General features: G+C 43.4%; 2 protein-coding genes across 2 annotated transcripts in view; both read left to right on the forward strand.

Moving 5' to 3' along the window:
* ATP6V0A2 (ATPase H+ transporting V0 subunit a2) overlaps positions 1-24223 on the forward strand; it is a 41970-nt gene extending 17747 nt beyond the window's left edge. The window contains exons 7-20 of the mRNA XM_041729182.1: positions 991-1073; positions 2552-2645; positions 3520-3732; positions 9091-9241; positions 9478-9614; positions 9902-10089; positions 10186-10276; positions 12482-12600; positions 13454-13664; positions 15782-15901; positions 17449-17568; positions 19331-19448; positions 19883-20054; positions 20711-24223. Coding sequence (XP_041585116.1) covers positions 991-1073; positions 2552-2645; positions 3520-3732; positions 9091-9241; positions 9478-9614; positions 9902-10089; positions 10186-10276; positions 12482-12600; positions 13454-13664; positions 15782-15901; positions 17449-17568; positions 19331-19448; positions 19883-20054; positions 20711-20810 — 1917 coding nt within the window. The 3' untranslated portion in view covers positions 20811-24223. The remainder of the gene's footprint in view (positions 1-990; positions 1074-2551; positions 2646-3519; positions 3733-9090; positions 9242-9477; positions 9615-9901; positions 10090-10185; positions 10277-12481; positions 12601-13453; positions 13665-15781; positions 15902-17448; positions 17569-19330; positions 19449-19882; positions 20055-20710) is intronic.
* A 436-nt stretch (positions 24224-24659) lies between these two features.
* The window catches only part of DNAH10 (dynein axonemal heavy chain 10), a 132522-nt gene continuing 131107 nt past the window's right edge, over positions 24660-26074 (forward strand). The window contains exon 1 of the mRNA XM_041729521.1: positions 24660-24943. Within this exon, the coding sequence (XP_041585455.1) occupies positions 24730-24943 (214 nt within the window). The 5' untranslated portion in view covers positions 24660-24729. The remainder of the gene's footprint in view (positions 24944-26074) is intronic.

Here is a 26074-nt window from a genome sequence, read left to right on the forward strand (position 1 = left end):
AGGCCAGGGTTTTTTGTCTCTTTCATTCGGTTCTGTATTCCTAGTACCAAGAACAGTGCCTGGCACATTGCCCAAAAACCTACTCAGTGTTATTTGTAGAATATTTCTCTGGATTTATGGTAGTTCTGTATGGTTTCCATGAACACTTGAATTTAGTGATACTGAACCAGTGTCATAGGGGAAATAAAGGGCTAGGTATTTGCGAGCCTCTGCTCACATTTTTGTCCACCAATTGATAATAATCTTGTTTCATGTGTGTTTCTATTTAATACGTATTACTGATTCATTAACGCTGAACTTTGCCAGCAGCGCTATGACTCATGCCTGAAGGAAGCTTATTGACACATGCATTTTCTTTAAGGCACATCACTGTCTTCTTGGGCTCAGGATCACTGGTTAGCACTTCAGCATTATGCCTGAGGACCATTTTAAATAGTGAAACCACCGGGATGCCTGTGTGGCTCAGTGGTTGATCCTGGGGTCCTGGAATCGAGTCCTGCATCAGGCTCCCTGCAGGGAGTCTGCTACCCCTTCTGCCTGTGTCTCTGCCTCTCACTCTGTCTCTAATGAATAAATAAATAAAATCTTTAAAAAATAATAGAAAATAAATAGTGAAACCACCAATAATATGAAGCACAAAAGTGTGAAAAACACAACCAAACCATGAAAAGGCCCGTTGTTTACAATACAAGATGGAACCAAAAGGCAGAGAACCACCCTGTTTGACCTCAGCTGGAATATGCATGTCTGGGGACTCAGACTTGGTGCTGCTCTGCATGTCTGTAAATGACCCCACACCACTGCCAGGATTGATGGTAGGGTGCTGAGTATTTTGTGGCTGGGATGGGTGAGGTGCGGTTACAGAGTCTGTGGGGCCTGTGGGTGGCCGCAACTTTTGGGAGAATGAAGGGGCTGACTTTGTGATAGAGCTACCAGACTTCTCAGGGTTCTGAGCACAGGACTAACAATGATCCTCATGTATTCTTCTAGGGAGAAGTCATAAAATGGTATGTGTTTTTAATATCCTTTTGGGGAGAGCAGATCGGCCACAAGGTTAAGAAGATATGTGATTGGTAAGAACAAGAAACATTTCATCTCTTTGCTTGTATTCAGTGGCCTCTAGTTTTCCCTAAATATCCTCTGCGTTTGAGGGGAAAATGAAGTACGCGTGAAGGTTGCTGCATTTTGTTATATATCTTTGCTGTATTACCATGTTTTTAAACATTTAATTAGTCACCTCTCTTGCTAGCGATCTGCTTAAAACAGCATAGAGGTAGAGACTATTTTTAATAACATTCTCAGGTTTTATTTTCTCCTTGGGAATCAGGGCTTAAAAATAATTGGAGAAGGAATCAAATTTTAGTATTTTGTACCTTCCCATTGCTCTGAGCTCCACAGGGGCCTGTCATCATGGAGCATGTGGTTCATCTGGGGCCCTGGGAGGAGGCTTAGAGAGTGGTGAGCAGTGAGGGCCCTGATGGCCCTGATTGGGAGCCTGGCTTTGCCACTCACTCACTGGGCCAGGCGGTGAGCCAACAGCAAGCCACCATGTCCAGGCTCCCTCTCTCATTGGGCTTCAGGGCTGAGGCAACACAGGCAAACAGCTCTCAGCTCCCAAGCTGACCTTCCACTGCCACCAGTAGCCACCAGTCCATTCTGAGGAGTGTTGCCATGAGACTCTCACTGTGCCTTGTTCTCATCAACAGTGGAAAAATAAGCAAAAGTCAAACAAAAAAGAACACTTTTTTAGATGGCCTAGCTTCCATGTGGGGGTGAGGGTGGGGCTGAGGTATTTCTTTCGGGAAGTGTTTCCCAGAGGCTGATACTTAGTTACTGGTGGTCTGGGAAGCAATTTTAGGTATTACATGGATGAACTTGCTGTTATTTTTATAAATATATATTTATTTCAATGTACATGAGCAAAACTGTAACCAGTACATAAACCCATGATTTTGTTGCTTAGGATAAAGCTAGAGTAAGTAACTTTAATAGTCAGAACTTGAAATGTGAAGTATGGCATACAAATGTCAAGGTGGATGGGAGATTGCAACAGAGAAGGCACAGTTTCTGCTCCCCCTATGTTGGGGTGCCTTGCACCCCCGAGAAGATGGGCCCTGGTCGGCCAGGGAGAGGTTTACTCTGCCACGCTGCAAAAGTGGCTGCTAGGAAACCAGAGCTTTTTTCATCCCCTTCCTTTATTTTCTTTCTTTTAAAGGTAATTACTGCTGTGTGTTTTTTGCTTTTGTGTTTCAAACTTGTTTAATGGTTACCAGCCTGAGGATGGTGGTGAATTTCAGAAAGTTGAAATTGGGGGCAATGGAGGACAGGAATGGAAGCTGGAAAAGAGAGTTTGCTAAATTTGCAAAACTTTTTTGTTTTTGCTAAACACCAGGGGCTAGTGTTTGCTTTTGCACCTTTTTCTTCCAGAGGGCTGCTTTTATTCCATTTTGGAGGGAGCTGTGCCCACGTGGCACACTGAATTGAGTTTTGGTGTTTGGGTTAGCCTTTTCTGGTCCCAATGGATGGGAGACTGTTGGATTTTGTTTTCTAGTTACCACTGCCATGTTTACCCCTACCCAAATACTGCTGAGGAACGAAAGGAAATCCAGGAGGGGCTCAATACCCGAATTCAAGATCTTTACACTGTGAGTAGACTGGAAGCCATAGTCACCATATCCAAGGTGTGAAACACAAATCTGATTACTTTATTTCTTAATATGGAAAATTTTGGTTGTAGGCAAATGAAGATATTTTAGGGAGATTGGCACATCACCTACCTGGCTTCTCTTCATGCGAGTTTTATTTAACAGCCTTTTAGAAATCTAGGTGGTGTCTGTGGGACTTTAGAGCAGATTCTTGGGTCGTCACAAGACATAAGCATCCTGTTTAAAGTGGTGGCTACTATTTTGCCTTCACTACTGTAATGAATGTTTCTTTTCTTTTTTAATTAATTAATTAATTAATTGTTTATTTGTGATAGAGAGAGAGAGAGAGGCAGAGACACAGGCAGAGGGAGAAGCAGGCTCCATGCCGGGAGCCCGGTGTGGGACTTGATCCTGGGACTCCAGGATCACGCCCTGGGCCAAAAGCAGGCGCCAAACCGCTGAGCCACCCAGCGATCCCCTGTAATGAATGTTTCTGCTCATAGTGGCGAGAGTTCTTGGTGGCAAGAGGTAGACTCTGACCCACTTAAGCAAAAGGGGGTTTCAGGTCAACTGTGATAGTTGCTCTCAGGGTTGATGGAGATGGGCTAGGGCTGGGAATGGCAAGAATGGGGGTGCTCTATGGGCCCCACCAGGCCTCTCTGCTGCCACCCAGCTGGTGATGGTGACATCTCACCACTTCCTGTCTCCTCAGGGCTGTGTCCTGGAGAGCATCAGATTGGCAGGACTTAGGTTTCTGCCTACTTCCTGTTGGTCCTGGGGGTCAGGATGAGAAGGGATGGGGAGAGGCAGGTGCCCGGTGGACAGCCACTGAAAAGTGCCCACAGTGTTGAAGCCCATGTTTGTTCCTCCCCAGGTGCTTCACAAGACTGAGGATTATTTAAGGCAAGTGCTGTGTAAAGCCGCTGAGTCTGTCTATAGCCATGTCATCCAGGTGAAGAAGATGAAAGCCATTTACCACATGCTGAACATGTGCAGCTTCGATGTGACCAACAAGTGCCTCATCGCTGAAGTCTGGTGTCCCGAAGCTGACCTGCACGAGCTACGCCGGGCGCTCGAGGAGGGGTCGGTAAGGTGGCTGGGACCAGATGGGAGGACTGGAGCTGCTATGGGGAAGTCCACGGACCCACAGAAAGAGCGGGAGTGACTGTTGTCTTGAACCCAGGTTCTGGAGAGTCAGCCATCTGCACTGTGCTCGTACATTTTTCATTTGTACTTTGAGTGAGGGATGGAGGGTCGTTGTTAAAAGTAAAGCATACACATATAGAAAGTAAAAGATACAGCAAAGTGGCTTCCTCTTGCCCTGTTGCCTCAGAGATAACTTATTTTCTGTCAGGTCTTGGAGTTTCTTAATTGTAGATAAGCACAAGTATGAATTCCTTTTAATACGTATGAATTCCTTTTCTAGTAAATTTTTTTTTTTTAAATTTTTATTTATCTATGATAGTCACAGAGAGAGAGAGAGAGAGGCAGAGAGACACAGGCAGAGGGAGAAGCAGGCTCCATGCACCGGGAGCCCGATGTGGGATTCGATCCCGGGTCTCCAGGATCGCGCCCTGGGCCAAAGGCAGGCGCCAAACCGCTGCGCCACCCAGGGATCCCTGAATTCCTTTTCTTTACAAAAGGTTGCATGCTATTCATACTACTCTCTTCATTAATAAAACTCCTCTACTTTTTATAACTATTGAATATTCCACTGTGTGGATGTACCATGGCTTAGTTCACTGGTTCCCTGCTCGGTGGTGGTCTGCAGTGTCACCAACACTGCCATGCTACCTGGCACGTGACCCATGACACTTCATGTGCACAGATCTGTCCATAGGAGAAAGTCCCAGCTGTGGATTTGCTGGATCAGTTCAGTAGATAGTACCAGCTACTGTCCTTCTCTTATTTTGAGTGAGGTTGAAAATCTTTTCTGTTTAGGAGCCATTTGAATTTTCCTTTTTTTGTGAGCTCTATGTTCTTATGCTTTGTGCATTTTATGCTGGGTTATTGGTCTTTTTCTTATTCATTTCTATTGACTCTTTATCTGTGATACAAGCAAAAATATTTTCCCCAATTTGTATTCGTCTTCTGATGTATCTGTTTGCTGGCTTGTTTTGGTCATGTGGAAGTTTTTTGTGAAGTAGAGTTGAGCTTATCAGTTTGTTCTTGCAGCACATTGAACTTTGGTGTAACTTTGAAGACTAGGCTTTTCCCCCTCCAGGGCTACAGGGTCAGTTTCCCATGTTTCTGGGAGGGCTTTTCTACGTCAAAAAATTCTTCGTTTGAAATAACAGGTTTACATATTTCAAGTGACAGTTAAGGAGACAAGTTTTCTCTTTTAAAATTAAATTCATTTTAAAAATTTATTTATTTATTTATTTGATAGAGACAGAGAGTACAAGACAGGAGAGGTAGAAGCCGACCCCCATGCTGAGCAGGGAGCCTGATGTAGGACTTGATCCCAGGAGCTGAAGGCAGATGCCCAACCATGTGAGCCACCTAGGCGTGCCCCTAAGTTTGTTTTATTTATTTATTTTTAAATTTTATTCATTTATTCATGAGACACACACACACACACACAGAGAGAGAGAGAGAGAGAGAGAGAGAGAGAGAGGCAGAGACACAGGCAGAGGGAGAAGCAGGCTCCATGCAGAGAGCCTGATATGGTACTCGATCCCGGGTCTCCAGGGCCAGGCCCTGGACTGAAGGCAGCGCTAAACCGCTAAGCCACCCGGGCTGCCCCCTAAGTTTGTTTTTTAAGTAATCTCCACACCCAGCGTGGGGCTTAAACACATGACCCTGAGATCAAGAATTGCATGCTCTACTCACTGAGCCAGCCAGGCACCCGTGGAAACAAGTTTTCATGTGTTTTTTTATTGTTGTTGTTAGCCTCCTTGTTTCATTATATAATTCTTTTTTTTTTTTTTTAAGATTTTATTTATTTATTCATGAAAGAGAGAGAGAGACAGAGACACAGGCAGAGAGAAGCAGGCTTCATGTAGGGAGCCTGATGTGGGACTCGATCCCGAGACTCCAGGACCATGCCTGGGGCGAAGGCAGGCGCTAAACCACTGAGCCATCCAGGAATCCGCCCATTATATAATTGTTTGATGGGGCAAATGGACTTCTAGTTTTCTTGAAAAAGGGCTGGCTTTCGTAGGCATATATAACCAGCCAATTATAACCTTTCCGAGTGTTGCTGAAAACCAGCAAATCACTCTGCATCACAAGAACCTGTGGGTTGACTGATGTCTACATGCCTTTTTGCTGCCAATGCGTTGATGGGAACACACAGCAGTCCTGGTGTGCAGAGCCCTTAGCAGTACCATGCTTCCGTTGGGGCATTTTGGAGCTTATAGCCTACAGACCACCAGATTGATGCCAGCGTCTCTTCCTGTCGTTGTGGCTGTCCGAACCATGTTCTCCAGGAGTCCTCAGCAGGGCCCATGGGAACAGCACTCCCTGGGTTCTAAAATGTCAATAATAGTGTGTCTCCTGCCTTTATAATTGGAGGTTCATTTTTTGGAAATAAAATCCTTGGCTCATGTTTTTAAAATTTTTGTTTTTGTTTTCCATGGGTATCTCAAACATGTGAATCCATTTTGTTCTGGCATGGTGTTGCTAACAAAAAGCCTGATAACTGAATTTTCCTTAGAAATTTTGTACTTTTTTTTTTGCCTATGTGCTGAAGAATTTTTTTTCCTTTAGAGACCAATAGTTTTATTAGAATATGTCTTGATATGGCCATACGCAGATAGACAGTGTGTTCTTTTAATATGTAGTTTTTTTTTTATTTTTTTATTTTTTTTATTTTTTTATTATTATTATTATTTTTTTATTTTTTATGATAGTCACACACACAGAGAGAGAGAGAGAGAGAGAGAGAGGCAGAGACACAGGCAGAGGGAGAAGCAGGCTCCATGCACCGGGAGCCTGATGTGGGACTCGATCCCGGGTCTCCAGGATCGCGCCCTGGGCCAAATGCAGGCGCTAAACCGCTGCGCCACCCAGGGATCCCGTTTTTTTTTTTTTTTTTTTTTTTTAATATGTAGTTTTAAAAAAGGTTTCACAAGAGAGTTTTGAACTGTGATTTTTAGTATTTATTCTGTTTTCTTTCTGTTTCTAGCTTCCTCCTTCGGGATCTGCTGTTAGTTTCAGCTGCACCTTCTTTGCTTATCCTCAGTGTTTGTCACTTTTTCTTGAGTCCTTTTTGTCTTTCTTTACTTCTTTTTTTATTTTTAAAAATTTCCATTCTTTCATCTATTCTCTTAAGGTTTCTTTACCTTGGGAGTTCCTTCTAGTTTTGTTGCTGAATGTTTTCTTTCATTTCTAATTCCTTTCTGAGTTCTTTTACCTCATTTCTGACTTTCTAACTCTGCTTTGTGTTGCTTTTTTCTCACTATATTATTTTTGTAATTTTTTTTTTGCTTATTTTGAAATAAGTTAAATTCTTATCTATTTTGTGGATGTGTCTTTCTGGCATGCTTTCATTGTCCATAGGGATGTTGTCTGCTCAGTCTTTTCTTACTATAACTTTATATAAGGTTTGACCTCCATCCTTTTGATCACTTTAAAATGTAATTAGTTTTCTTTTTTTTTCCTTTTTTTTTAAAGATTTTATTTATTCGTGAGACACACACACACACACACACACACACACACAGAGAGAGAGAGAGAGAGAGAGAGGCAGAGACACAGGCAGAGGGAGAAGCAGGCTCCATGAAGGGAGCGCGACGTGGGACCCGATCCCAGGTCTCCAGGATCAGGCCCTGGGCTAAAGGCGGCACTAAACTGCTGAGCCACCCGGGCTGCCCTCTAATTAGTTTTCTGAAAACAAAGCATGTTTAAATGCTCAAGGAAATTCTATGTTAAACATAATATATATTCATATTTATGCGTATATATTTAATATACTAAAGGGAATCATATATATAATGTAAGTACATAATCTATTTCTACCTTAGCTTTACAGAACATGCTTAAGGTACTCAAGGGATTTGGGGCACCTGGGTGGCTCAGTGGTTGAGTGTTTGCCTTTGGCTCAGGGCGTGGTCCTGGGGTTCTGGGATGGAGTCCTATATCGGGCTTCCTGCATAGAGCCTGCTTCTCCCTCTGCCTGTGTCTCTGCCTCTCTCTCTCTCTGTCTCTCCATGAATAAGTAAATAAGATCTTAAAAATGATACTCAAGGGACTTTTAAAAGGGGGCAGATTCAGGATCACTTTCCTTAACTTCACAGAATTTTTTCCTTTAATACTTTTGAGCAGGGATCAAAAATGTGTTAGCTCCTGGACCTGAGGCTTCCTCTCTCCCTCTTTTACCTTGGCCTTCTCTTTCCTTATCTCTTCTGTTCCTGTCATGCTCGGTTTTGATCTCATTCTCAGGTCTCTCATCAGTGGAAGGCCCCTGTGGTGGGAAGGAGCCCTGGCCAGACTGTTCGGCGAGTTCAGGGCATGGGGGCTGGACTGCTGTGGCCCCACAGACCTCTCTTCCCCTGGGCCCCTTGCACTCACTCACTTTGGGACTGCACAGAACCAGAACCTTCCCAGTTCCAGCTGCTTTTCTTGGGTTGGCCTCCTGTGCTTCCCAGGGAATGCTTTTCACTTCTTTGGGATGTTTCTCCCCCTGTGACTCAGACACCAACCACATTGCTTCCCTCGCTTCCTCTGGTCTGGAGGCTGTTACTGTGCTGGTTTCGTCTCGTCAAGCGGTTTGTCCCCACCCATTTGCATTTTGTGGCCTGTGGGGACATGATTTTGTGAGAAATACAGTCTGTGGATTTTGGTTTTGCTTTCTGGTTGCCCTTTCTGCTCTTCAGGGGATTCAGGGAGTTGAGTTCAAAACCATGCTGCCATGTGAAATTTTCCCAGAATCCCCTTCCTTGCAAGTGTTTTAAGAAATAATTTGACTGGAAAATCTACTTTTCTGGGAATAGCCTGTTTTATTTTATGCATTTAAAAAGGTATTTCCCCCATTATATATCAGTATAATGCATTTCTGAAGAATTATAAGCACTGAAGGAAAAAGCTGTATATATGACTTTGTCATACTAATGTTGACATTTTGATTTATTCTCATCTATTTTTTGGTTTTATTAGCTAACATTGCAGTTGTTTCCAGATTCCTTTTGAATGTTTTTAAGAGATGAAAGATTAAATTTCAGTTTTATGTTGGTAATTCTGAGGCTGCCATATGCATATATATATATATATACATCCCCATCATTCTCAGCCCCGCTGTTTGCTTTCCTGTCCTCGCAGCCTGGATAACATGCTTCCTTCTGCAAGACTGGACCCCCATGTGCTGCCCTGCCAACTCTTCCCTTCCTGGTGGTGGCTCTCATGTCCCCACGGGCCATGCGGAGCCTTGCCATCACAGGGAGTCAGTGTTTATTGAACGAGCTCTTGGATAGTGATTTGTTTTTTCTTTCTTTTTATGTGAAAGAGAGAGAGCGGTGCTACGATACCCTCATTTATGAACACAATCCCAACAAAAGAAACACCCCCAACTCTAATCCGCACCAACAAGTTCACCGAGGGGTTTCAGAACATTGTGGATGCCTACGGAGTTGGCAGCTACAGGGAAGTGAACCCAGGTTGGAAGTCTGAATTTATTAATCCTCTTCTGTATGGTTGCTGCTGTTTCTCCCTGCAAGGATGTAGTAGACGTTCAGGAAAGTAGGCTCATGGCTCCTGTTGTGTCATCTTGCTTAGTGTAAAACGCTCATTTTAACCTGTCTGTTTTCTTCTGGGACTTCTGGGGCAGGTCAAGTGTTTGACTTAACCAGAGTTTTCTGCCTCTGGTGAATCAAGTCTCTTGCTCTCCCTGTAGCTCTCTTCACCATCATCACTTTCCCCTTTTTGTTTGCTGTGATGTTCGGAGACTTCGGCCATGGCTTTGTGATGTTCCTATTTGCCCTCTTGCTCGTGATAAATGAAAACCATCCCAGACTAAATCAGTCACAAGAGGTAAGAGCATAAACCCTTCAGCTTGTTAACATCTTGGGTAATTAGTAGTAATTACCTTCTTTTTGACCAGAAAAGAAACATTTCTTAAACGTAGTTTTTGACAGTACGCATCACTGACTGAGCTGTAAGAGGTATGGGCCTGTGGTCTCTATGTGAGGTAGACCCTCTCATCGGCCCTCAGAGACACCCCCTGGGAGGAGCGGTTCAGAGCAGGCCCAGACAGATGTGGGCTCTCTTCCAGCATTTTCGTGGTGGTCCTCCTGCTCATTGCACTCTGCTTTCCACAGATTATGCGAATGTTTTTCAATGGCCGATACATCCTCCTGCTGATGGGGCTGTTCTCTGTGTACACGGGCCTCATCTACAACGACTGCTTTTCCAAATCTGTGAACCTGTTTGGCTCCGGGTGGAATGTGTCTGCCATGTATAGTTCCAGCCATGCCCTAGCTGAGCACAGGAACATGGTGCTCTGGAAGTAAGTGTGTGCCGCCCAGCAGTGTTTGGGGGGAAGAGCATTTCTCTGAGATCCCTGTCCTGTCCCTAAGCCTGCTCACTCTGTTTCTTGTTGCAGTGACACCATTGTCAGGCGCAGCAGAGTGTTGCAGTTAGACCCCAGTGTTCCCGGAGTGTTCCAGGGTCCTTATCCTCTAGGCATCGATCCTGTGAGTGCACTCTTCCCTCACTGTTATCCTAGCTTCCTCTGTGGTGCCCCCCCGCCCCCCAATTTCACTGTCACAGTGCTTTCTCAGACTGCTGGGCATGGTTCCCGTGGTTGCACATGATTGAGGGGGGTTGTTCCCTGGGGGGTGTCTGCCTGGGCAGTCCTGGCCCATGTGCATCCCAGTGAAGTTGGTTTAGAGATGAAGCTGAGCTGTCCATTTGGGAAGCCAGAGTCTGTGCCCAGACAGGACGGGTGGGCAGGTGGAGCTGGCCCTTCAAGAGCCATGAAATGTAGCTGCTTCCTACATTTCTTCTTTGTATATGGGGATTATGATTATTTTTTTACCCTTCAATCTAGAAAGAAATTGTATGGAGTTTTAGAGCTTGAAAGGGAACTCAAGGTGATCAGGGTGCTTGTGGAGATAGTTGTTTGAAATGGGAAGTGATAGGAGAAGGGAAAGGAAGACGCAGCTGCAGGGGGCCAGGCCTGCTGCCCCCCCACCCCAGAGCGGGCACGCTGCACAGCGGGCCAGCCCCACCCTCTGGCCTTCACCAGACTCCTTCCCCTGGACCTTCTGCCCACTGGGCCCTTCCCCCAACGGGCTCCTCCCACCAGGCCCTCACCTCTACACATCATTTGTGTAAATCGGTGGTATTGTCTTTCATCTTCATATAATTGGAAATGTGAAAAAAGTTTTATAACAATTCTCTTAAGGCATAGCATTTTGAAGCCCGATTCCTAGTAAATGTGGCCTTACTTTAAAGAAGAAATGTTTCTGAATAAAGGCACCAAGGAAGAAAGTTCAAGTGGGCGTTTTGAGGGGGAGGAGGAGACTGGGGCATGGTACTGCTTCTTTTTGCTACAATTTAATTTTAAAAATGGGCATTATGTTCGTAAAGCTCAAATATAGACCCACGCATATACTTTGCATGTGTCCGAGATCCAGCTCTTTTTGAAAGGTCTCCTCCACCCCATCCTTACTTCCTCAGTCCCCTTGCCTTCCACCTGGCAACCACTGGGGTCAGTTTCTAGTGTCTCCTTCCAAGTTCGCTTGTTTGTTTGTTTCTTTTTTAAAAATTTATTTATTTATTCATGAGAGACACAGAAAGAGAGGCAGACACATAGACAGAGGGAGAAACCTCCTTGTGGGGAGCCTGATTGCTGAACTCTATCCCTGGCCCTAAGATCTGACCTGAGACAAAGGCAGATGCTTAACCACCCAGGCATCCCTCCAAATTTCTTTATGAACGTACAAATACATCTTTCTCTTCCTCTTTTTTGTTTAAAAGATCTTTCTGTACCCAGTTGCTTTTAGCTTAGTGATCAAAGAGGGACTTCCATGTCATGCTTGGCTATGTTATGCTGTTGCTAGTTTTCCTACATGCCACGTCCCTGGAGTGACCACTGCCAGCAGGCTATTCCGTGGACCCAGACAGTCAAGCTTAAGTTAGCCTTATTTTCACTTAAAAAAACAAATCTTTCTGTCCAAATAGGCCCTTTTCCCTTTTCCTAATCTCCCTGAGTGAGTGACTGTAAGAATTATTTTTTCGAGAGTGAGAGAAGCAGTCGCAGCAGGACCCGGAGAGGCTAGGGCAGGAGCCCCTAGAAGTTCAGCTAGAGTGCCCTGGGCTTTATCATCAGCACGCTTTGGCCATTTGTTGCACTTCTTCCTTCCTTCCTCTCTCCTTCCCTCTTTTTTTCTCTTTCTCCTCCTCTCTTCCCTTTGTTTCTATTAAACTTTATCATAAAATGCACATACACAAGAATGTATAAAACATGTATGTACTGCTATAATGTGCATATTTGTATGGCCCCCACCCAGGGTAAGAGACCCCAGGACCTGGAATGTGCCCTGCTGGCATCAGCTCTCCCCAGAGCAAAGTTTCCACTCCCCTACTCTGTGTTACTCTTTCTCTTGCCCTTTCTTTTAGCATTGCCTCAGAGGCACAGATCCCTAGACATGATTGTTTCATTTGACGTCCTTTGAACTTTATGTGAAAGAGTTGTTTGTAATAGTCTGTGCCCCTGGTTTAAGAAAATCAGGGGTTCTCAGATCAGAAGTGTCAGGAAGAAAGTCTGAATGTTGCTTTCTTTTTAAATCTATAGCTGCGTTTCTATTTAAAGTAGGAAATTTGTCGAGTGTCATCTGTGTGTCCTAAAGCAGTTGAAGGAAGTTAAAGATGTCTTGTTTTGTTTTTGTCTTCAGATTTGGAACCTGGCCACAAATCGTCTCACTTTTCTAAACTCTTTTAAAATGAAAATGTCTGTGATTTTAGGAATTATTCACATGACTTTTGGAGTCATTCTGGGAATATTTAACCACCTGTAAGTACAGATTTTTTTCTAAAGCAGTATTTATAAGCCAAGTTTGGTGTTTCTTATACTTTGCTTCTTGAGGGTAGGCTGTATGGGTCTTAAAGGCAGCTGGTGTGGGTGGTGATATGTTGGTTTGATTCTGTTTTGATGATACAGGTTTGTGACTCTTTCAGTGATTTCATTTATTTAACAGATATTTATTGAGTGTATAGTATATGCCAGGCCCTGGGCTAGGCTCTGGGATCGAGTGTTACTGAAGACAGAGACAGAGAACTCCTCATGGAGTTTGACATTCAAGGGAGGGAAGCATCCAACGTGTTCATTCAGATCTATTTCTGGAACTAATTTTTATTATACTCTTTTTGCGTTTTATAAATTAGAGAACTTTTTGTTTGTTCACTAGAACTAGTGTGTGAAGAGGAAGAGGTATGTTTTCTTCCTATCACTGGGCCTGATGGTAAAACACCAGCATTTTCACTGTGCTCACATCTCTTTTCTTCACGGACGTATCTGAATCCCGTACAAGTATCAGAATACGAAGGATGTTCTGATGAGATAGGCCTTGTCACAAAGAATTGAAGAGTAATTCTTTTTTTAAAGATTTTATTTATTTATTCATGAAAGAAAAAGAGAGAGAGAGAGAGAGAGAGAGAGAGGCAGAGAGACACAGGCAGAGGGAGAAGCAGGCTCTATGCAGGGAGTCTAATATGGGACTCCATCCCAGGACTCCGGGATCACTCCCTGAGCCGAAGGCAGACACTAAACTGCTAAGCCACCCAGGCATCCCAAAGAGTAATTTACTTTTTATCTCAGTCCAAACTTGCTCATGGTTTGATCGATTCCTTTTTTTTTTTTTCCTTAGGCATTTCCGGAAGAAGTTCAATATTTATTTGGTTTCCGTCCCAGAACTTCTCTTCATGCTGTGCATCTTTGGATACCTTATATTTATGATTGTCTATAAGTGGCTGGTTTATTCAGCAGAAACCTCCCGAGTTGCTCCCAGCATTCTGATTGAATTTATTAACATGTTTTTATTTCCGGCTAGTGAAACAAATGGTCTTTACTCAGGGCAGGTAGGTAATGCTCTCTTCTACTCTTAGGAACTTAAAGGAAGTCCTTCTAAGAGCCTTGTTGTATTGATGATTGGAGGTGCTTTCCACAGGCTTCCCCAGCATGTAGGGGCTTTCTGTTTCTATGTTAGAAGACTGTGCCACCTGCTCTGAACGCTGTGCTGGGGGGGGCTCTGATTGGACATTATAACCTGAATTTGTTGCCCCTTGGTAGCCATCAGAACTGCTGGGAAGAAAGTATTTCTGGAGGGTTTCTGAGGGTTGGCGAATTCCCCTGCTTTTTTAATTACTTTGAAATTAATCCCTAAGTCAGGACATCATGGAATCAGCATCTGGACCAGAGCACATTGACCCTCTCCAAAACTGGCTTTTCTAGAATTGTGTGTTTGTGTAATGCCACCTGATCCACACTGTGGCATGGTGGTAGAATGGGGGCTCAGGTGACCTGCTTGTGATCCCAGTGCTGTCACTTCCCCAAAATGGAACTGCAAACACATGACTAACTCCTTCATGCCTCAGTTCCCTCATCTGTAAAATGGGAGTAAAAATAAGACCCAATTTAGAGCATAGAGTTAATCCTATCAAATCCTTAGAAAAGTACCTGGCCCCTGCCGGTGTTCACTAAATGTGAGCTTGTATTGTGATTATGTTGAGGGTCTCTGAGCTGTGTGGAATGCTACAGCATCCCTTCTGAAGGATGCTGCTGTAGATACTGTGTTCCCCGTTCCCAGCATCTGTGAGGTAGTGGAGAAATCCTCCCAGTCAGTGTGTCACAGCCTATATTCTCTTGAGCTGTAGATTTTGCTTTTATTTTTTAAAAATCTTGTTGATTCTGCAAATGGAGCATCTGGTTTTGTTTTCCACATTCTGTGGACAGCTAAGTTTTAAGTCAGATTTGAAGTGCATCTTGAAGCACCAGGGCTTCATGGTGAGTTACATGCATACTTCCTTTTTGAATTATTTGAGTTTTCAACTCTTATTTATATTTCTCCTGTTTGTGGTTTTTAAGTTGTATTTAGTTGTTATTTTGTTGAACCTTTATAGAATGGAATAGATAAAGGCATAGCAGGGAGGTCAGTGCGGCACAGGTGGCCTGGTCAAAGATCATCTCCTGCATGCCTGAATATATGCTTCCATGAATATTCTTTCTGAACTCAAAATAGCCCTTGAGGTAGATGGCATCATCCCAGTGGCTCAGTGCAGACCTGGTCACTCAGCTGCCAAGGGAGTCCAGATTTTAACCCAGTCTGATTGACTTCATAGCTCTTGACTTCTGATAGGACTCTGCCTGTGAACCCCACTTGTCTTAGCATTTTGGGGGCTGATTCATGTTGGTGGTGTGGTATGAGATACTAACACATAGCTACTACTAGCTCATACCCATGTAGTGTGCACAGCCCTGGGAATCTGTGTGTCACACGGGGATGGCCACAGAGGAGGGATAAGCCATGGACAGTGTGATGCCTGGTCATCTGTTTTCTTTTTTTTTTTTTTTTTTTTTTTTTTTTTTTTTTTTGGTCATCTGTTTTCATAGCCACTTACAGATCCCTTAAAACCATGTAGGCCACAGTGATTATGTTAGCGTGAACATGCTTTGCTCTCTATTTATTTTTAGGTAACTAGATATCTCTCTTTTTTAAGAAAATTCTTTTAGTTTTGTTTTGAATCCTCCTTTGGGATTTTTCTCTTGTAGAAGTGAATCTACTACTATGTGCTCACTTTCCTCAAGTAGTCTTTATAATGATGATAATAAAAAAAAAACAGAACAAGAATATAAAAAAAATGAAGAGCTTGTGTTTGTATTCGCCCTCGTACAGTGTTTTCAGAAAAGTATTAGCTAGAATTTGACTCTGTTGAGAATTTTCTTATTCCTTCCTTACAGATCTGAACAAAATGACTCTTTCCCCTCTCTGTCAGTAGTGTTATTCATCATTCCAGAATTCCACTAGGAGTTTAGGGAAAGATCTGCTGGCAGATATCATTTGACTTGTGTCTATCTTCTATTCCTTGTTATCGTGAAGAAGGAGACCTGGTGTTTGGTTTTCACTCACTGAGTGCACCAGCGACCCTTTTTGCAGGTCTCGTGTCTTCCTTGACTTCCTTCCCTTCTGCGCCCACAGGAGCATGTCCAGAGGTTGCTGCTGGTCGTCACAGCTTTGTCTGTGCCTGTTCTCTTCCTGGGAAAACCGCTCTTCTTGTTGTGGCTGCACAATGGGCGCAGTTGCTTCGGAGTAAGCAGGGTAAGCATGGGCTTGGATGTGTATTTGTAGGTGGTGAGCAGAGTCTGGTTTTGGTTTAAAAAGAGGAGTCCAGAAAACACCTTTTAGAGGGTCTCAGTGTCTTGATTTAAAGCCAGAGCCTCCTTTATTCAGCCTCTGGTATTGCCTGTGCTGCAGAAGCTTTACCGCAGTTGGCCTGCTATATGTGGGCGTGTGGGAGTGGCTCCCGCCCAGTGAGCCACAAAGCTGCTGGGAGCTTGAACAGAGTCCTTCAGCACTGCTGTCATCATTAAAGGATTTCTGTTTTTAGTTTAAATAATATAACTGAATGATAGAAAACACGGTACGTAGAGAAAATGGTGCCCTCTCGTATCTCTCCGTTATAACCGGGGTTCCATTTTGTTAGATTTCTCTCTAGACTGTTTGCCAGTGTGCCAGCTTTCTCATTTAGTTTCTTTAAAAATAATTGTGATAAACTGTACGTGAGCTCTGTGGAATGCTACAGCATTTCCATTGTAACTTTTTGAGTGTATAATTCAGTGGCCTGGAATACATCCCCACAGCTGTGCAGCCGCCACCAGCATCTGTCTCTGGAACTGTTTCATCCTCTCAGACTGAGACTCTGTCCCCAAGAAACACAGACTCCCCATCCTCCTCCCCCAGACACTTGCAACCACCATTTTATTTTTTGTTGTTCTGGTTCGACTCCTCTAGGCACCTCCTATATGTGGACTCATACAGTATTTGTCCTTTTGTGATGGGCTTGTTTCACTGAGCACCATGCCTTCCAGGTTCAGCTATGTTGCAGCAGGTGTCAGAATTTTCTTCCATTTTAAGGCTCAGTAATACTCTATTGTATAGCCTGACCACATTCTTCTTAGCAGTTCATCCATCAGCAGATGCTTGGGTTGGTCCTTTTAGCTATTGTGAATAATGAATGCTACTGTGAACACGGTTATATAAAAATCTGTTCAGGTTCTTGCTTTCAATACTTTTGGATATGTACTCAGAAATGGAATTATTGGATTACATAATAAGTCTGTGTTTAATTTTTTGAGGCCCCACCACTCTGTTCTCCAAAATGGCCACACCATTTTACATTCCTACCAGCAGTGCACAGAGTCTTCTGGAACAGAGTGAACAGAGGTTCCAGTTCCTCCACATCCTAATCGATACTTACTTTTTTTTTTTTTTAAATAATAGCCATCTTAGGTATGGTATGTTTATGTTCTTACAAACAACTTTTTAATTTAATTTTTTGATTTCAAGTGTTTATTTAAATTTTAGTTAGTTAACACATATGGTAAAATTGGTTTCAGGAGTAGAATTGAGTGATGCATCACTTTCATACAACACCTAGTACTCATCACAACAGGTATGCTCCTTAATATCCATCCCCCATCCACTTCCCTCTGTCACCCTTCTGTTCTCTGCCGTTAGGAGTCTCTCATTATTTATGTATTCTCAAAGAGCTGAATCATTAAGAGAAAGGAAGGGGCTCTGACTTTGTATTTGTCATGTCCTTGTGATTTTAAAGACAATGACTCTGTTCTTTTGGTTATTGTTAGAGTGGTTACACGCTTATAAGGAAAGATAGTGAAGAAGAAGTTTCTCTGCTGGGAAGCCAAGACATAGAAGAGGGAAATAACCCAGTGGAAGATGGATGTAGAGAAATGACATGTGAAGAGGTAATCTTCTCTGTTACTAACAATTTACATTAGATAAGAAGCCAAGCTCTCGGGGTGCTTGACTGGCTCAGTTCGTAGCTCTCAGGAGTGAGTTCAAGCTCCACATTGGTGTAGAGTTTACTTAAAAAAAAAAAAAAAAGAAAAGAAACTAAGCTTTTATTATAGAGGTAATCACTGTGAGAACAACAATAATAATGATCTTTAAAAAATAAAACAAAACCCGAAAGACCTGTCACACAAAGCTTCCCAGATGCTGCTCTATGGTCATCTGTCATAAGGGCTGTCATTTTGTTTTTTCAATTTCACAGTGGGATTTATAGTGTTAACATGACCTGCTGTCCTATGAAGTGACTTAAGGTGCCATGAACATTGCTTTCAGAAGATTCTTCTCTCAGTCAGAACTTTGTCATATTTGCAGGAGGAGACCTGATTCATACCACTGGCTCATTTCAGGCAGGAACAGTGTTGGCCTCAGGGTGATTGGTTTCTAGGTCTCCAATTTCAAGAAGTATGGGTTGGTTTTTCTTAGTTGGTTTGTTTTATGTTTTGAAGCCAGCCGGCCCCATGATTTTGGAACCTTGGTCACAGATGGCCCTGAGCTTATTTTTTCCAATCTTTTGGTCAGAGAGAAAAGCACTATTGGCTGATTCTATTAGGAAGAATCCTCAGGAAGCACTGTGATTGCCTGGCTAGGGTCACTTGCCATTCCCAGACCAGCATCTGCTCAGTAGCCTGCGTGGACACCATAACCACAGACTGGGTCTTAAATGACAGATACTGACTGCTAGAGGTCCAGGTTTGAGCAGGTGGAAGCACTGGTTTCTCCCAAGGCCTTCTTTCTTGGCTTGTGAGTGGCTGTGTGTGTCCTCACCGGGCCTTGTCCTCTCTTCTAAGGACACTTACCCTTACGACCTCCCTTCACTGTAATTACTCCCTTAAAGGCCCTGCCTCCAAACACAGTCACATTGGGGGTTAGAGCTTCAACCCATGGATTTGGAGGGGGATGCAGTTTAGCCCATGACAGCTGTGGCTGGGAGTATGGGGTGAATGGCAGGAGAAGCAGATCCCCCCTCCTGAAGGGCGGGTGGCACAGTCCTGGGCAGACACAACTGAGCCATTTCTGCTACTCTGGTTTGCTTTATTTTCTTGAAACTTTATTTGGTCTTCCAATAAGGACTAAACAAAATTTATTATAATCTGCATTTTATAATTATGTAATTTAATGTTTTAATTTGGGACTATTAATAATTCATAGGATCATAAAAAAGATCAAGAAGCAGAGTTGGAAAGAGTGTTAGAGTCTTTTCCAGTGTTGTACAGCCTCTTTGCTGGCAGGGGCCCCGTTTCACAACTTCATTGTGGTGGGCTTGCATTTACCTGTTGGATGCACACATTTAGCCAGGGTCTCCAGGCTCGTGTCTGGGAAGCATCTGTTTTCAATTGGTGTTTTGTGGTTGCAGAGATGAGCTCCTGAGTCACATTGTGCCATCTGTGAGGGACAGTTCCAGGCCAGGTGCCAAACAGGAATCTGAGGCCAAGGAACTGGGATGGTGTGCTCTGTAGGTCATAGAGCTGGCTGTGGTGGAGCTGTGAGCAGAGCTCAGATCTTTGACTCACTGTTCTCACACTCCAGCATGTTCTCCCCAGCGTCTCAGAGGCCAGGTCTCTGAGAGCGACGGAGTGACTGTGGACGAGATGTGTAACCTGTGAGAGCATGTAGGCAATATACAGAATCTAACACATATTGTGTCCTCTCTCCCAGTTTAATTTTGGAGAAATATTAATGACCCAAGTGATTCATTCCATCGAGTACTGTCTGGGATGCATCTCCAACACCGCCTCGTATCTGAGGCTCTGGGCTCTCAGTTTGGCTCACGCACGTAAGTTTTCACTTTTCACTTAGACCCAAACTCTATGCTGAGACACCCCATAGTGCCACAGTGAACCCCCAGGGAGCTGCTCTGGGACATTTTCACATTTCCAAGGGAAGCACGGTACCATCTTTCAGATACTGTGCCAACTAGTATCGTGCTGGGGACAGAGCCAGCCTGACCTTGGTTTGGGTCAAGCTCTCTCCCTGGGAGGCAGGCCTCTGATTTTTCTGGCATGCCGCATCTTTCTCAGGGTTTGAGATGATCAAGGGCAGGTTAGCTTTTACACAAGAAGCAGATTACTTTTGAATTATGTAGGTGTGTATATTATTTTTGTGGATGATAATTCAGAGTCATCAGAAGGAGACCCAGTTCCACTAGCTAATTGTGGTGACTCAGTGAGCATTAACAGAAGTGAAATCTGCTGAATGCTTCACCTGCAGAGTTGTCTGATGTCCTGTGGACCATGCTGGTGCGCGTGGGCCTCCGAGTAGACACCACTTACGGAGTCTTGTTGCTGCTGCCAGTTATTGCTCTGTTTGCAGTTCTGACAATTTTCATCCTTTTGATCATGGAAGGCCTTTCCGCATTTCTTCACGCCATACGTCTCCACTGGTGAGTTTGAAAGTTAACTTTGGAACTGTTATTTAAAAAAAAAAAAAAAGAACCCCTTCCCCACATGTATATATAACCCCACAAAAATCTGGCACTTAATTTAGGCTGGTTCTTCCCTTCCCAACGCTGGGATCTATATTCAGATCCCTTCAATTAAAATTGTATTTTGTTTCTGAAGTATTATCACTGACAAAGCAAGTTTATAGTTGTTGAATAACAGTATATTTAATAATTTTAATTCATTTGGGGTCTGACAGATTACTTTATCTTACTGTAAAATAAAATTCTTACATGTTTCTTAATGGTTTATAGTATATGTCAGATTACTTGTCTGTGTGTGAAGTTACCAATGTGGGGAGAGAGATTCTGAATATTCATGTGTCTGTTTGTGGTGTGTGAGGTGGTGTGACGCTTCGTGTTTCCATTACACATCGAGAAAGGCAACTTGGGGTAGAGTGTGTGCATGTGTAGATTTTATTTAAGTAAAAACATTTGTGCCAAGAGAGCATGTATAGAATGGAAGCAACTTTAGCACAGGAAGCCACCTCCCCCGCTTTTTTAAAACTTATACGTGTTGTTTGAAGAAACATAGGAAATGTTCTTCACAATCTTTCATTAATAAACTGAAATCTGTTTTTTTTTTCTTTTTTTTTTAGGGTAGAATTTCAGAACAAGTTCTATGTTGGTGCAGGCACCAAATTTGTTCCTTTCTCATTCAGACTACTCTCGTCCAAGTTTGGTGACGACATGGCATGATCGCATTGCTGTATCTGACAAGCTGTCAAATTTATGGAGAATTATCATGTTACAGAATTTCACTTATGTCAGATTTACAATAGGAAAAATTCCGTCTTCATTGATTGCCTTATGATATAGCCAAATAATTCTGTAAGATATACCTCTTCCACATGTTAAATATTTTGTAAAGTTTATCAATTTCAGATATATAAATTTCTTTCAGTTTTTATGATGAGCAAATAGGTGTTAATGCCAAAAGTTATGTTAAAGATATTTTTAAAAATAGAGGCTTGGGGGAGAGAAGCGGTTTTGAATGGTTAATTGAAACTGGTCTTAGATATTCAGTTCCTTTTCACCTTATTAAAACAACAAAGAGGTAGTCTGTCGCTTGACGTTGTCAGATAATATTTTCCAACTGCTGAAGTTAAGTATAGTTTTTTAAAAAAAATTTAATGACGGATAATCAAAAAGATTCACATTCTGCTTAATTAAAAGTATGTAAACATTTTTTTATTGTATGCTATCTAGAACTGCAAGTAAGGGATTGTTTCTACAATTTTGTCTTGTTTTAATAATTGGGGAAAATGGGATGAAATAATGTACAACAGATGGTTATCCCACTTGTATATTTTTAAAACTGTTCTTATCCTGTTATCCTTATGTAAAACCGATTATGATAATTGTATGTTTGAGAGGTAAACTGTATACTGAGCCTTAAAACCCAATATGACTGGAGAAGATACAATATGGATGTGATTTGAACTTAGAGACCAGCTTGGCTAATGTAACTGAACCAGAAGGGGTTTATACTGAGTGAAAGGAAGATAAAAAGTAGTATTTTGTGTATTTTTATAACAAAATATAAATTGAGTATTTTAAAGAGATTGCAGCTGTCCTTGAGAACAGTATAATTTTTTTACTTTCAGACTAATTCTAAATAAAGGTCTCATAAAGGTATTTAGAGTTAATTTAAACTTTCAAACACTGGATCAATTGAAAATTAATTCTTAGAATCTTTAGTTTAAATCCATCTATTCACTTGAAATATAGTTTTGAATAAATATAGGTCCGTCCTAGGGAATATTTTAATTTGTGCAGACAGTCCTTGCCTTCAATGGTTTAGTTTAATGAATTTTGAATTAATGGTGGTGTGAAAGTGATACTGCATTCAGTAGAAACTGTAGTTGGAATTTTGAATTTGACTTGTCCCGGGCTCGCGATCTGTGGCCCCATCCTCTCCCCTGATGCTGGGCAGTGGCTGCAGCACTCCATCAGCCACATGGTCACGAGGGTCACTGACCACCACCACCTGCACCCAGCACTTCATTATAAAATAGGCTTTGTGGTAGAGCTCACGTTGGTGCTCTGAGCACGAGTAAGGTGGGCCAGGCTAAGCTGTGTTGTCCCATAGGTCAGGTGTGGTAAATGCATTTTCGACTTCGAATATTTTTAACTTATGATGAGACCCCATCGTAAGTCGAGGAAGATCTATTGTCTTGTAAATTATGTTCATTTTTCATATTTTACTGTAACTGATTGTAGATAATTATTTTCAAAAAGAAATCTGCTGTGTTCTCACTTTCTTAACATTTTTGAGAAACTTTCGAAAAGGTCTGTCCGTGTACTCTTTCACCTGACTGGTGGTAATGTTTGGAATTTTCATTCTAGCTGAGCTTATGGTAGCATTGAATCTAAGTGTATCTTTTCAGAATGTCAAGACTGTTTGCTGAGAGGCACGAACTAAGCACCCCGACATAATTGGGACTCTCCCATTACACCTTTCTAAGTGTAGGAAATGTTCCATGCTGCACTTCTGTGAGCTGTTACTGAAAGCCAGCCTGGAGTTACTAGGTTTTGTCCCTCATATTACAGTATCAAGCCTAAACTATGCTGATGAGACTCTGGGATATGATTCTGCTCTCAGGGTTCATTTTCCCTGGGAAAGTGTAATGTTGGTTGGACACTTCTGTTGGGAGAAATGCAAAATCTCAATAATGCTGCTGAGGTTGCAGACTTGTCCCTGAAAAGTTGGCATCTTTATTACTTTACTCCCAAGTATCTGTGGTAATAAAAGGGTAACTGATTCATCCCTAGGAAAACCCTGATTTCAGAGCACCATTAACTGATCAGTAAACAAGAGGCATGCAGTGTCTGCTGAAAGTTTTTAGGGTCCCCTTTGGTGAGTTGTTATGGTCCAGTTTGTAATTCTAAGTAACACCTCTTATCAGGATATAGAACAGAGAGGGAAGAGTCATTATTTAATTGAAACCTATGCAGTAGTTATGTATCCTATGTAATTATATAAAAAAATGTCTTAGTGGTCCTAACTTTTATGAAAGAACTCTGTAGAAATAGAGTTCGATGGTGTCTTTTAGGCACCAGGGGAAATTTTATTTTTTTCTAAAGCTATAGGTTCCAGTGTTATGTTACCAGAGCAGTTGCTGTGCTTTGTTTTTAAGCTGTTTGGTAGAACTATTACACATACAATTTTTAAGACAGACTTCATTCCCTTAATAGCAAATATCCAGAGGCAAAATGGTCAGTTATCATGGTGATGTTACATATCTGCTTATTTTCCTGCAGAGAACGTTCATGATAAATGGCATGATGGCCACATTTTCTAGTTTTCATCCAGGTGTTCACTCCATGTGGAATCCTAAAATAAAAATCCAGGGGATTTCCTCAGGAAACAATTTGATTTCATCCTGCAAGGCTAAGGATGAGTATCCTTGTGGTGACATAATTGTGATAAGGAACTCAAGAGGGTGTTCTGGTGAGGATCATGGTGAGCTTTCCATTCATTGTGGATAGGACCTTGAAATGAATCACCTTTCACTGAATGTCACTCTGCCCTCGTTTGTGGAGTAGGTATTTTTATAAAAACATTCTGTTTTGTTTTCATTCTGCTGTAGTTTAATAAGCCATAGAATATAGCATAGGTAACTCAGGATGTTTATGAATTAAATATTCAGACATTTTAGGGCCTGATTCATTTTGGAAAACAAAAACAAAACTTCTATTAACTGTTCTGCAGTCTGCATTTAAAAACAGTAAATTTCCTCTTAAAATTTTAAAGCCAAATTTGCTTGCATGCCATCTAGTGTATCTCCAGTAACGTTATTAAGAATCTTAATTCAAGATGATGAAAGTGAGGCAGTGCCAAGTAATAGTTTTCCAACAGCTAGGTCATTGATGCTGAGCTTTGGTTTAGAATTGTAAGAAATACTTCGAACATTCCACTTGTTCCTTGATGGGAAAATCCAGTGGGAAGGCTGGGTTCTTAGGGTCGGCCTTTGTCTAAAGACTCAACTCTGTGAGGGGGAAACCACAGTCGCTAAAAGTGCCACAAATGCACAAAAGGACAATTTTGCATCTTCCTATCAGTACTGGACTTCTTTTACTAATGAGAAATAAATATATTTTTTAAAACATGGGTGTTTGCTCCGTTACGCCCTGGTTTTGGCTGGAAAGCCAACGCACTTGGCCCCTTTCCTGATCGCAGACGCCAGAAGTCACTTGTCGCTTCTCGGGTCTCCCTCCTTCCTGATGCCGCGTGCGAGGAGGAACCTGCCCCGGGAACTCCAGGCGAGCTCTTGGCTCCTCTGAGGCCCTGGGATCCACAGTGCGGGGGGCCCCGGCGGTCGGCCCCGCCGCGTCCGTCACCTCGCCGGCGGCCTCGGCCTCCTTCGGGGCGACACGGGCGGGACAGTGGCCCGGGGTGGAGGGGCTCCCGGGCGGCGCTCCCAGGTCCGCAGTCGGCGGCCGGGAGGAGGGCGGGCGCCTCCCCGGGCCCGGTCCGCGCCGCTGCGGCCGGGGGGGGGGGGGGGGGCGGGAGGCGGGACGCGGCGGCCGTTGACCCGGCGCCGGTTGGCAGGGGCGTCGTTGCGGGACGCGGCCGGTCGCCGGGCTCCCGGGGCGCCGTCGGGGCTGCGCGGCCATGGACGACCTGCGGGTGCTGTGGATGCGCGACCGCGTGTACGCGGCCTTCGGCCTCACAGACCCCGAGCTCTTCGAGGAGCTGCTGAACCGCGACGACGGCAAGGTCGAGGACCTCATCCTGCACTTCCTCAACCAGACCAGCGATGAGGAGGCCGCCTCGACGCTCTTCTTCTACCGCAGGGCGGGGCCCGAGGAGGCGCAGGCGGAGACGGGTGAGCCTCCCCGCGCAGCCCGCTGGGTGCCGCGCTCTGCGCCGCGGTCGCAGTCTCCCTCCCCAGGGGCCCCGGGTCCGCTCCTGGACCCTAAGGGTGCTCGGGAGTCCGCCTGGCCCGCGACCTGCTTCTGTCTGTCTGACGCGCTTCCCCTTCCCTCCCCTGGGGCTCTTCTCACCGTCCTCCCGTATTAAGACACTTGGGCAGTGTTAGATCCTTTGCACAGGGCCCTGGTCTGTCGCAGGACCTGGAATGGGGCCAGTTTCTATTTCTGTCCCTGCCCCCAGGCAGGACTTCTCTCCTCCCAGTTAAAAATTATACGAATGCAGACAAATAGATGCTGGCGAGGGTGCTGGTAGGAAAGAGGGTGCTGGTGCCTGCAACTGGCAGCGGCAAGCCCAAGATGCTGTCCTAATAGCTAAGCGCATATTTCTTGAAATAAGAAAATGCAATCATGCTGTATGTATTATGTAATCATGACTCATTACATCTTACGCCATGACCTTAAATTTTATTTATTTTTAAAAGTTTTTATTTATGTATTCATGAGAGACACACGGAGGCAGAGACAGACATAGGCAGAGGGAGAAGCAGGCACCCCTTGGGGAGCCCGATGCGCGACTGATCCCAGGGCCCAGGGATCCTGACCTGAGCCAAAGGTAGACACTCAACCAGTGAGTCACCAGTGCCCCACGACTTTAAATTTTAAAAAATGACAAGTATTACTGAAGGGCATTCTTTAAAAAATTCACATGACATAGAATGATATAAAGTAAAAAGTGGAAAAGCAAGCCTTCACCATGCCTTAAGTCCTCCTCCCACTCCTTTACCCTTTCCAATAGGTAACCACTATTGTTAGTTTGTTGTCTATCTTGCCAGATCTTTGAATCAATCAATCTATCTATTATCTCTCCCTACATATATATAACGCTCTTCTTCTACTTTATAACTTCTCTCCCTACATATATATAACGCTCTTCTTCTACTTTATAACTTCTCTCCCTACATATATATAACGCTCTTCTTCTACTATATAACTTCTACTTCTTCTTCTTTCTAAAATCAATCATACTATCTATCTATGTATTATTTTGTGATTTGTCTCCCTCAAATACATCTTGAGAAATTTTC

The sequence above is a fragment of the Vulpes lagopus genome, chromosome 14 (genome assembly GCF_018345385.1).
Source record: "Vulpes lagopus strain Blue_001 chromosome 14, ASM1834538v1, whole genome shotgun sequence".
Taxonomy (NCBI): domain Eukaryota; kingdom Metazoa; phylum Chordata; class Mammalia; order Carnivora; family Canidae; genus Vulpes; species Vulpes lagopus.